This window comes from Hemiscyllium ocellatum, chromosome 7 (genome assembly GCF_020745735.1).
Source record: "Hemiscyllium ocellatum isolate sHemOce1 chromosome 7, sHemOce1.pat.X.cur, whole genome shotgun sequence".
Lineage (NCBI taxonomy): Eukaryota > Metazoa > Chordata > Chondrichthyes > Orectolobiformes > Hemiscylliidae > Hemiscyllium > Hemiscyllium ocellatum.
Genome location: NC_083407.1, coordinates 46,700,461 through 46,713,045, shown reverse-complemented (window position 1 = coordinate 46,713,045; position 12,585 = coordinate 46,700,461). Strand labels below are relative to the sequence as shown.

The 12,585-nt window shown below is 39.2% G+C and overlaps 1 protein-coding gene across 1 annotated transcript in view; it reads right to left on the bottom strand.

Annotated features, from left to right (window-relative positions):
- Positions 1-1,271: 1,271 nt before the first annotated feature.
- snx4 (sorting nexin 4) overlaps positions 1,272-12,585 on the bottom strand; it is a 52,748-nt gene continuing 41,434 nt past the window's right edge. The window contains exons 13-14 of the mRNA XM_060827861.1: positions 6,958-7,072; positions 1,272-3,107 (exon numbers count right to left, since the gene is read on the bottom strand). Coding sequence (XP_060683844.1) covers positions 3,060-3,107; positions 6,958-7,072 — 163 coding nt within the window. The 3' untranslated portion in view covers positions 1,272-3,059. The remainder of the gene's footprint in view (positions 3,108-6,957; positions 7,073-12,585) is intronic.

The following is a 12,585-nucleotide window of genomic DNA, read 5'->3' as shown; positions in this document are numbered from 1 at the left end:
AGAAACACATATGCAATGCGAAATCTGGAAGTCTGGTGGATGCAGGTTCAATTGAAGCTTTCAAGAGGGCATTGGATGATTATTTGGATATTTACATATCCTTATTTGCAAATATATGGGGGTAAAAAATAAAAACAGGGAATTGGCACTTGTTTAAAGATCCAATTCAAGCAAGATAGACGAAATGGTCTTCTGTTTGATGTAGTGACTGATTATGACTCTAGATATTATGTAATTACTATATTTCACATGCAAGCCTAGTTTAGCTAGTCTTAATTCCAATTAAAATTCAGTTACTTCAAGTTTCATAGGGACATGACCAGAGTTAGAAGGCCCATATTCAAGTTCCACCTGCTCTAGAGTTGTGCAACAAAATCTGAACATTAGAAAACAAAAAGTATATGGAGATTTTTGCCTGAAAGTTTGTACATTTTTATACCTTAATTCATGATTAAAGGACCCAAAAAGTACCAAATAATGAAAACGAAAGTCAAAGGATTAAACAAAGCAGGAAGTACACCCACAGGACCAACTGGATCCCAGCAATTAGGTGTGGTGCAAGTGGTTATACTGCTTAGACCCACTCATTAAATCCTTGCTATAAATAAAAAGCCAAAAGACCAAATTGTTTTATTCTGAGCTCTGGTCAATAGCTTTTTTTTTTAAAAATAGTGAAACATGGGTTAGTATGCATGTATTGAGTGATTATTTTAATAATTCTTCTGGTGGTGTAAGGTAGTAAAATTAGATTAGTGGCTTTACAGCCCCATTAGTAGGGGGAGATGGCTGGTTTCATTTGAAAAGGTAACAGGTGTCTAAATACCAACCCATTTCAGACCCATACATTCATGGTAACCCTGGCCAGTGCAATAATTGAACCCATGCTGTTAACATTACTCTGCATTGCAAACCAGCTAATTATCTGACTGAGCTACATTTAAAATAACTGTCAGCCAATGTAGACATTCTTATATAAAGGTCTTTCCTCTCCAGTTGAGCCCAATCAGTTCAGTTTTAGAAGTATTGCTCTTAGATGTAAAGTTTGTTACATTTTTTGATGCACACTATACAAAAGCTCAGCAGTGAGAAGCAAAGCTCGGAATGTTTAGAAAATCAACCCATTCCCTCAGGATTGCCACCCTAAGCTTATCCCTCTCTCAGGATCCACAGAAGGTGCTGAGCAATTCTGGTCACTTCCTTCTGTTCCCCTCTTGGGGCCATGAATGACTGGAAGAGAATGGAGAGAAAATGAAATGAGGATACATCATACCTTTGATCAAAGTTAATTTATTTTCCCCATAGTTGGTCTAGTGCAAATCATTGTTCACCACAAGCAAGATGAGCACAGATGCTTTGTTGTTCAGATTTACAACTGGAAAAATAAATTTAAAAAAGCACAAAACTTGCATTTTAAAAGCATGTTTATTCATTCAGCACTTTTGGCACAGTGGGGTGTGTATTCCTTTGATTCTTCTACAAACTCCAATGTATTGTCTGGTTTTATCTACACATGAATTTTCAGGCAATCTTTTGAACAATCCAAGATGGAATCAAAGTAAATCGAACATGCAGTAATTACTATACATATACAAATAAGCACAAAAATGGCAGAATATTTAAGGCACCATCATTTAGTGTTATTGTTTTGGCATTTCAAGGCAAAAGGCAACAGAATGTATTAATGGAACCACTTGTCACTTCATCTTCTTAAAAATCATTTTTTTTGGTCATTAAACAGGTAATGTTCATATATGTTCAAATTATCCCTTTTGCCATCCATTCTCAACCAAGTGTTTGTTAGCAGATTTCTTAAAATCACCTGCATGGTTGTTCTAGCACAGCTTAACACTATTCTTCAAGTTAGAAGAAATACAGAAAACTGAAGGGAATTTTTTTTTGCTTTTCTTACTGTATAAAAGCATAATTATAGCAGGAATGAACTTTTCCCCCATTGACAATTTTAGAATAGAAAAGTCAGTAGAAAAAGCAATTTCCCTTCAACATTTTTGCTGAAATTAAAAGAAAGAAACTTACCCCAAAGACTGATGAAATGGCTTCAAGAAACAAACAATTACAAATGGTAGTGTCATTAATTGAGTGTTGATATTTTAAATCACATTTACTTAGACATGCATGGTACTCATAAGGGTTTGAAGGGAACGCAGTCATCTGTCATAATCTACACTTTGAAATTTACAAGTTTTGGAAAGCTAGAATATTAAAAATCTATAGATAAATCAGATACTGAAGTTAATGAGTTTCTCAAATCAGGTTAAGAAAGTAGACTTTTCATTGTCACTTATAAATCATGATTGATAACTGTATGCATTGTCCAGACTAAACCAAATCACAACTGAAATTATTCAAATTTTATGCCAAATGAACAAGATTAAATAATCTACACTGGTCACACCAGAAGTTAACAGTTCTTCATACCAATCATTAATTAGGATTGGCTGGTTACAAATCATTTCTTGTATATCCCAGCCAAATAGTAGACATTTGAATGTTTAATCTACTCATTTGTAGAATGCTGCAAGTTCAGCTGAAAGAAATCAAATAAAGCTGGGACCTTCTATTGAGAAGAATTAAACAGGGTATTTTGAACACATGAAATTAAGACTTATTGTACAAATCTACATATTCTACAGCAAATATGAGCAGCTGTCCATTTTATTAAGAGTTATGGAAATCAGCCTTGTTGAAAGCCAATGCAAACCTGCACCAAAAAAACTGGCAAAATGTAATCACATCTGGAAATGATCTGAAGGCTTTCAAATTTACAGGGAAAAACCCAGCACAGCACATGGATTAGTTTCTGAAATCGAAATTCTGCCTGCTTTTCCCTTAACCCCACGTCCTTGGCAACATGATTTTAAATTTTTATTAGCAAGACATTTTCTCACAAAAGTTTCTTTGTGCCCACTTCTCAAGCAAATGGATTGAAAGATAAATATACAATCGCTGTAAAAAGGATTCCATGTGCTCAAATCATTTCTGAGTTCTACCTTTCCTTGTGCTTCTATTATGCAAGGTTGAAGTTTATTGAATGTAAACGTTTACATCTTGCTAAAGCATTCCTTAGCATTGGTCCAGACTTGAATTCCCTACAAAAAAATGCATTACAGAAAATCATTTTAAAATACTTACATTTTTAGGTAACACTACCAAATTTTCAAGTGGTGTGAGACATGCATTTACATAAAGAAATTAATGCTAAAACTCTTTATAGAGCACATTTCATGTCAGGCATCAAGCATTTTGCAGCCATTTGGAGTACTTTTAAAGCCATTTTATTGTAGAAAAGTAATAGGCAGGCAATTTGCATGCAAATTCCCACACAGCAATCAGATAACCACTAGATAATATATCAAATGAAAATTATTTGGACCACAAAACATGGGAGGTATTCTGAGAATACTGGCCAAAGCTCTTAAAAAGTAAGGTTGCAGGATATTTTACATTCTTCCAAGGAGACAAATGAGGCCTAGGTTTAATATCTCAGCCTAAATACAAGACCTCCCTCAGTACCCCACTAGGGTATAAGCATGGAGTTCAAGCATGTAACTACAGGCTGGAGGGTAATTAGGACCAGTTCACGAGGTGAAGGAGGGTATTGGTGGAGGGGGATTAGATGGGTCTGTTGGAGAGGAAGCGGCTAAGGGCCAGGAAGACATCCTCATGGGGTATGATGTGTACAAGGACTGCATGTCCACAGTGAAAGTAAAGCACTGTGGGCCAGGGAGTTGCTGAAGAGATGGAGGGCATGGTTGGTGATGCAGATGTAGGTGGGAATTACCTGAACTGAGGGGGAAGAGGATGGAGTGGAGATAGGATGAGTTGAGTTCAATGGGGAAGGAGCATCCAAGATGCTAGATCAGCCGGGGCATTTGGGCTGGTTGATCTTGGGGAGCAGGTAGAACCGGGCAGTGTGGGGCAGGGGACTATGAGATTGGAGGCAGTGGAGGAGAGTGCATCAGAGGCAATGAGGGCACAATAGTGAGTGATTTTGGCCTGATGGGTCATGGGCAAGGAGGTGGTAGGACATAGGGTTGAAGAGTTGGCATTCAGCATCCGCAACATAAAGGCTCATTCTCCAGACTACAACTGCCCCAGATGGCGAACCAAGGGTTGGTGCAGATAGTGTGGAGTGCTACATGTGCGGAGGGGGTGACAGGGTTGGAGAAATTGATGCAGCCAATGTCACAGGTTGAGGATGAGGATGAGGATGAGGATGAAAACACCAAATAAAGTTGGAATAATCTGATCTTCAAATCACTGACTGCCATTCAAAAAAATATTGGGTGAGCTGTGAAGACAATGCAAAGATGCTTTGGTATGATTTGGACAAACTGAATGAATGAGAGTGGGCAAATTCACAGCAGATACAGTACAAGTGTAGATAAACTTGAGCTTACTGACTGAGCAAAAAACAGGAAGATGGATTATCTGAATGGTTATAAGTTGAGAAGGGGGAAAAATATGCAAAAAGATCCAGAGAGGACAGAATAATTTAGGATTGTATAATGAGACCACAAGGTGGCACAGAAATATATAGATTGGATAAGATTTCCTACACTGTAGAAACAGGCCCTTTAGCCCAACAAGTCTACATCGAACCTCTGAATATTACCCACCCAGACCCATCCCCCTACCCTACATTTACTCCTGACTAATGCACCTAACATGGAGCAATTTATGGACAATTCACCTGACATGCACATCTTTGAATTGTGGGAGGAAAACTGTGCACCAGGAGAGAATGTGCAAACTTCACACAGACAGATAGTTGCCCGAGACAGGAATCAAACCCGGGTCCCTGGCGCTATGAAGTAACAGTGCTAACTGCTGAGCCACTGTATCAACAGGACAAACCATTTAGGAATAAAATGAGATGAGAAATTTCTTCACCCTCACAACTGTGAGCATGTGGAATTTGTTACTACAGAAAGCAGCAGAGGTCAAAACATATAACCAACGTATTCTTGAAATCATAAAGCATATGGGGCTAAAGGGACCAAAAGGATATAGGGGAAAAGTGGGAATCGGCTATTTAGTTGGATGATCACTGATCATAACAAATAGAGGAGCAGAATCAAAAAAATGGCTGCATTGCCTTATCCTACTCCTAATGTCCATGTTTCTAGGTTTCTCAGAATAACAAAATCAAAAAAGATTCAACTTCCAAGACAGTGACCAAACAACCTTGGCCTCTGAGGATTTGACTTTTTTTTTTCAGTGTCACTCAAAATACATGCTACATCTAAACAGTCAAAAGTGCTGAACTTATGTAGCGCTCTCAGGCCATTCTTAGAAATAGTTAGCATTTGTCATGAATGCTGCAATTAAATGTTACATTGTAGTATAGGTCATAAAATTCCTTTCTAAAAGTAGGCAAAAAAAGTGAAAAGTTTAAGCAATAATCTTAAATTTTGTACTTGAGATCTGCATAGCTAAACCATAAGTAAATAATCTGTTTCTATTTATACCACTCACAACTATATCTGAATTATGTCCTGTTCTAAACACAAAAGTTTAGTGAAAAGTAGCCATTTAATCTCCCAGTAAACCACCAGAATATATTCTTCAATGTGGAGTTAAATTATTCATATATTTTTCAAAGGAAAACAGAAAAGGGATGGGAATCGGTAATACCACAATTTAAAATTGGAACAGGTTTTGATTGAATTCCTTTAAAAGGCACACTGCCTAGAGTTCCGCAGCAAAACAAATTCACAAGATTTTATTCATTGTCTCCTGAAAAATCATGCCAAGTTATTATACAGACCTCCTCAGATTTGATTAATTCCTCAACATAACAATGGATACAGTAGCAACAACATTTCGCAAGGAAAATTTTAATTTGAGGCCATATTCAACTAAATGTCATTATTATTAGGAAAATAAAAAGGCTTGGCCTAATAAAAGAAACTCCAAAGAAATTTGAAAGATGCTTTTGTTCCAAAGGCAGACCAAGTTAACAATTGGTATGCATGAACAAGAATTAAGTTCAATCAATCTGACTATATTTAAATATGCATTAATGCTTTGTCCAAAAAAAAGTTACTAAATTTCCCTCCAAGTAGTCAAAACATGAAGGAATCAGATACACAAATTCTACAATTTGTAAGTGGCAAGAATCACAACTGAGACACTAAATAATAGCTATTCAAGAGAACATTTCCTTAATGGGTTTAGTCACAATCCAAATATAACCAAATGTTTCAAGAAAAGCAGCAATTATGGCCTGAGCATTTACTCAAATACCATTTAAAAAGTTTGTGCACTTGAGTGTACACCAAAAGAAAGTGCATATTAATGCCTATGAATTGTATATTTCCCAAAAATCAATAGTTAACTCAGTAAATTTGTACAAGCATTCGTGACTTGTGTTTATTTGCTTTCAGAAATCTGATAAGCCAGAACAAATGCAATCCCTCACCACTATTTATACCAATTTGGAAGCATTTCAACACAAACAGTAAAATCAAAACATGGACAACATTTTCTTTTAATAAAGATGGGCTGCTGCCAGCTAAATAAATTATAGCCCCAAGCTTCCTGGCGGGGGGAGGGGGGTGGAGTCTATGATCTTAGAATGTATTCAAAAATAAAAAAAGGACAAATCACTGAAATGCACTGTAGTTTAACTTTTTTGTAATTAGAACAAAGAGATATGGACTTCTAAACAATTCAAAATTGCAATGTCCTGTTCAGTTTTCAAAACCAAAAATTAAAAAAAGTTTGGCTTGGTTCCACTGAACACATTTATACAAATTTACTGCAAAGTCAAGTTTTAGTCGAATATGGCCTCAAATTAAAAATTTTCCTTGCAAAATATTTTCAATACTTAAATATTCCGATCATGAGAACTTTATGTTTGAAACTCAATCTTCTCTTCACATAATCAATCATGGTGATTTTAAAAATAGGCAATTGTAGTAATAACCAACCCACCTTTTTGCACATGCTTATCTGCATTACTGCATAACTGATAAGGGCCTCTTTCAAGTCATTGTTCTTCTGTTCCTTAAAGCGCTCAATGTCTGCCCAGGCATCCTTCATGAAATCTCTAAAATTAGATATCAAAATAGAACTTATACGCAATACAAGCCGAAAATTTAAAAAAGGAACCCAAAACTGGGATTCAAGTTGAAACTTGAAAAACAATGAGAGTATTAAACCCAAGAAACATTTATTATGGAAAAGTATAAACATTCAAGTAAGGTGGTAAGGAAAAGCCAGGGAACTATAGAGCAGTGAGCCTGACATTGGTGGTGGGCAAACTGTTGGAAGGAATCCTGAGGGACAGGATTTACATTTATTTGGAAATGAAAGGACTGATTAGGGATAATCAGCATGGCTTTGTGTATGGGAAATAGTGTATTCACTTGACTTTGAAAAACTAAAGTAGTAACAGATTGATAAGGTCAAAAAGTGTGGATGTGATCTATCTAGACTTCAGTAAAGAATTTGATAACGTTCCTCATGGTAGACAGATTGGCATCTGCAGTTTTTTTTGTCTCTAGACCAGATGGAAAACAGGGAGGACTAGCCATTTGGATACAGGACTGACTCAAAAAGGCAGGCAGACAGAGTGGTGGTGGAGGCTTTTCAGACTGGAGGCCTGTGACCAGCCATGTGCCACAAGAATTAGTACTAGATCCATTGGTTTTCAAAGTTTAAGAGAAGATTTGTAGCTCGTGATTTGTTGTTATGGTTCTGTTCGCCGAGCTGGGAATTTGTGTTGCAGACATTTCGTCCCCTGTCTAGGTGACATCCTCAGTGCTTGGGAGCCTCCTGTGAAGTGCTTCTGTGATCTTTCCTCCAGCATTCGTAGTGGTTTGAATCAGCCGCTTCCGGTTGTCCGTTCCAGCTGTCTGTTGCAGTGGTCGGTATATTGGGCCCAGGTTCATGTGCTTATTGATTGAATCTGTGGACGAGTGCCATGCCTCTAGGAATTCCCTGGCTGTTCTCGGTTTGGCTTGTCCTATAATAGGAGTGTTGTCCCAGTTGAATTCATGTTGCTGGTCATCTGCGTGTGTGGTTACTAAGAATAGCTGGTCGTGTCGTTTCGTGGCTAGTTGGTGTTCGTGGATGCGGGTTGTTAGCTGTCTTCCTGTTTGTCCTATGTAGTGTTTTGTGCAGTCCTTGCATGGGATTTTGTACACTACATTGGGTATCACATCCTTCATTCTGGTGAGTGGTTGTCTGAGAGTGGCTGTTGGTTTATGTTTTGTTACGAGTCCTAGTGGTCGCAGTAGTCTGGCTGCCAGTTCGGAAATGCTCGGTGTATGGTAGTGTGGCTAGTCTTTTGGGTTGCAGCATGTCCTCGTTTCGTCGTTTTTCCCTTAGGCATCTGTTGATTAAATTGTGCGGGTATCCGTTTTTGGCAAATACATTAATACATGATCAGGTGCGTGTTCTCTCTTTGTGTTTTTAATGATTACAAAGAAAGAACACACATCGGATCATCAACGCCACACTCATAGGAATCCGAATCACTAGAGAGAGGAAGAAAAAGGACAACCGACTCCCATTCCTGGACGTAATGGTACAGAAAACACCTAATGGAGAATTCACCACAAAAAAAAAGGTACACAGACCAAGTCCTGAACTACGAAAGCAACCACCCCAACACAAAGGTTGCATCAAGACACGGTTCAAAAAAAAAAGGGCCACAATACACTGCAGTACACCAGAACTGCAAAAAGAGGAAGAACACCTATACAAATGTATTCGCCAAAAACGGATACCCGCGCAATTTCATCAACAGATGCCTAAGGGAAAGACGATGGAACGAGAACATACTGCAACCCAAAGGACTAGCCACACTATCATACATCAAGAGCATTTCCGAACTGACAGCCAGACTACTGCGACCACTAGGACTCATAACAGCACACAAACCAACAGCCACTCAGACAACAACTCACCAGAATGAAGGTCCCGATACCCAGCATGAGCAAAACCAATGTAGTGTACAAAATCCCATGCAAGGACTGCACAAAACACTACATAGGACAAACAGGAAGACAGCGAACGATCCGCATCCATGAACACCAACTAGCCACGAAACGACACGACCAGCTATCCTTAGTAGCCACACACGCAGATGACAAGCAACATGAATTCTACTGGGCCAACACTATCATCATAGGACAAGCCAAACAGAACAGCCAGGGAATCCCGAGAGGCATGGTACTCAGCCACAGATTCAAATCAATAAGCACATTGATCTGGACCCAACATACTGACCACTGCAACGGACAGCTGGAACTGACAACCGGAAGCGGCAGATTCAAACCACTACAAATGCTGGAGGAAAGATCACACAAGCTGTTCACAGGAGGCTCCCACATACTGAGGATGTCACCTAGACAGGGGACGAAACATCTGCAACACAAATTCCCAGCTCGGTGAACACAGGACGTATATAGTTAGTAATTGTGCAGATGACACCAAAATTGGAGGTGTCGTGGACAGCGAAGAATACCTCAGTACAATGGGATGGGTCAATGGGCTGAGGAGTGGTAGATGGAATTTAATTTAGATAAATGCGAGGTGCTGCAGTTTAGAAAGGCAAAATCAGGACAGTACTTATACATTTAATGGCAAAGTCCTGGGGAGTGTTGCTGAACAAAGACCTCGGCATGCAGATTCAAGGTTTCTTGAAATTAGAGTTTCAGGTAGATAGGTTAGTGAAGGCAATGTTTGGTATGCTTGCCTTTAATTGGTCAGTGCATTGAGTATGGAGTTGGGAGATCATGTTGCAGGTGTACAGGAAATTGGTTAGGCCCTTTTTGGAATACAGTGTGCAATTCTGGTCACGCTGCTGTCATAGGAAGAATGTTGTGAAACCTGAAAGGGTTCAGAAAAGATTTAAAAAAGGATTTGACAGGTTTGGAGGGTTTGAGCTATACGGAGAAGCTAAATAGGCTGAAGTTATTTTCCTTGGATCGTCAGAGGCCGGGGGGGGGGGGGGACGGACGGGACTTTATCAAATCATGAGGGGCATGGATAGGGTAAATAAACAAAGGTGTTTTCCCCAGAGTGGGAAGTCCAAAACTAGAGGGCTTAGGGTGAGAGGGGAAGGATTTAAAAGAGATTTAAGGGGAAACCTTTTCACATGGAGGATGACATGTGTATGGAATGAGCTGCCAGAGGAAGTGGAGGAGGCTGGTACAATTACAACATTTAAAAATTCATCTGGATGGGCATGAGAATAGGAAATATTCAGACAGATTAGGGCCAAACGCTGGCAAGTGGGACTAGATTTATCTAGGATATCTGGTCGGCATGGACAAGTTGGACCAAAAGGGTCTACGTCTCACTGACTAAAGTTGGTGTAGACATACAGAATCATACAATCCCAAAAAAGTGTGAAGCAAGCCACTCAGTCCTCGGAGTCCACACCAACCCTCCAGACAGCATCCCACCATATCCCTGTATTTCCCGTGGCTAATCCACCTAGCCTGGATACTACAGGCAATTTAGCACTGCCAATCCACCTAACCTGCATATCTTTGGACTACTGGGGAAAAACAGAAGCCACCTGGAGGAAACCCATGCAGATGGGGGAGAATGTGCAAACTCCACACAGTCACCAGAGGATGGAATCAAATCTGGATCCCTGGCATTTTAAGGCAACAGTGCCAACCACTGAACCATTCTACTCCCACAGAGGAAACCAAAAAATCAATTAGTGGCACTTATACATCTGACTGGTTGAGATTCATGAAGCTGTAAGGAAAAACAGGGAGATGGTGGTGCACTGGTAATGTCACTGATCTAATAATCCAGAGGCCCAGGATAATCTTCTGGGGACACAAGTTTAAATCCCATCATGACAGCAATGGAATTTAAAAACAGCTATTAAGTCTGAAATTGAAAAGCTAATTTCAGTAATGGTGACCATGAAACTATTAGTAGTAATTTCCCCAAAAACCCACATGGTTCAATATGGTCCTTCAGCGAATGGAGACAACAACAGTTCAAGCAAATTAGCTTTTTATCATAAAAAGGTGTGTGTGCTGTATCCATAACAATACACAAAACTGAAAATGGCAAGTAATCTACACCATACAGTCAGAATCAGATGTACAGCATGGAAACAGACCATTCAGTCCAACCCGTCCATGCCGACCAGAAATCCCAACCCAATCTAGTCCCACCTGCCAGCACCTGGCCCATATCCCTCCAAACCCTTCCTATTCATATACCCATCCAAATGCCTCAAATGTTGCAATTGTACCAGCCTCCACCACATCCTTTGGCAACTCATTCCATATGCACATACCACCCTGTGTGAAAATGTTGCCCCTTAGGTCTCATATCTTTCCCCTACCACCCTAAATCTATGCCCTCTTGTTCTGGACTCCCTCACCCCAGGGAAAAGACCATTTATCCTAGCCATGTCCCTCATGATTTTATAAACTTCTATAAGGCCACCCCTCAGCCTCCGATGCTCAGACTTTGTGCTTATAAGTAAAACTGTAACCTTTACTATAGTGTATAGACAATAACTTTTTTGTTTTTCTGTATTTTTAATTTGGGACTAAAATGGAAAAGGGAAACCAATAAAAGGAAAGCATACCAAATGCCTTCTTCACGATCCTATCTACCTGCGCCTCCACTTTCAAGGAGCTATGAATCTGCACTCCAAGGTCTCTTCGTTCAGCAACACTCCCTAGGACCTTACCATTAAGGTGTACAAGTCCTGCTAAGATTTGCTTTCCCAAAATGCATCACTTCACATTTATCTATAAAATATGTATAAAATTATTTTTTGTAAAACTTTGACAAGATGAAGCTTATGAAATTGCACTCCTTAATATCCACAAGCAAGATGTTTCAACAAGAGCTGTCAAGAAAGACTTTAATCTGAGAAATTGTCCTCCTTTTTAAAAAAATCTCCCACAGGTGAAAAGAGGAACCCTGAAGTGAAGGTATCTTTAAAAAGTAGCAATCCTGTGAAAGAGCTACTACAACATCCAGAAATACCAAAAATTGGTTAGTTGTTGAAATGCACTTAGACAAGACATTTAACTGCGCAAGAATTAGATTCTGGCTTGGCGCAAAAGGCTGGTAGGTTTGTATTTTTGGCATTATGAAATACCTCAAATTTCCAAAAGCACATCAGACATTTACTTCAGATGAAATCAGTGTTTACAACAATGAATGAACATTTGTACCAAGTGAGGTAGACATTTTTCCAAATCAGATTTGAATCCATTGAATGTTTCCAGCATCCTGTTGTGTCTGTCGCAGCTTTCTGCAAGAACAATTCAACTAGCCCCACTCGTCTAACCTCAAAATGTACAATTTTTGTTTGCCTTCAGTTGTTTATCAAATTCCTTTTGCAAAGCCACAATTTGATTTACCTCCAAGCTTCAGTCTACTCACTACATAAAACCACATTTAATCATAATCCCCTTCAATCTGTTTCCTCTGGTTCATGTCCCCTCTGACAAGGGAAAGTTTCTATTTACGCTATGCAGACCCAGGATGATTTTGAACACCCCCTTCAAAAGTCTCCTTTCAACTTCCTTTTCTAGAAGTACCACAGCTTCTTCATTCTAACTT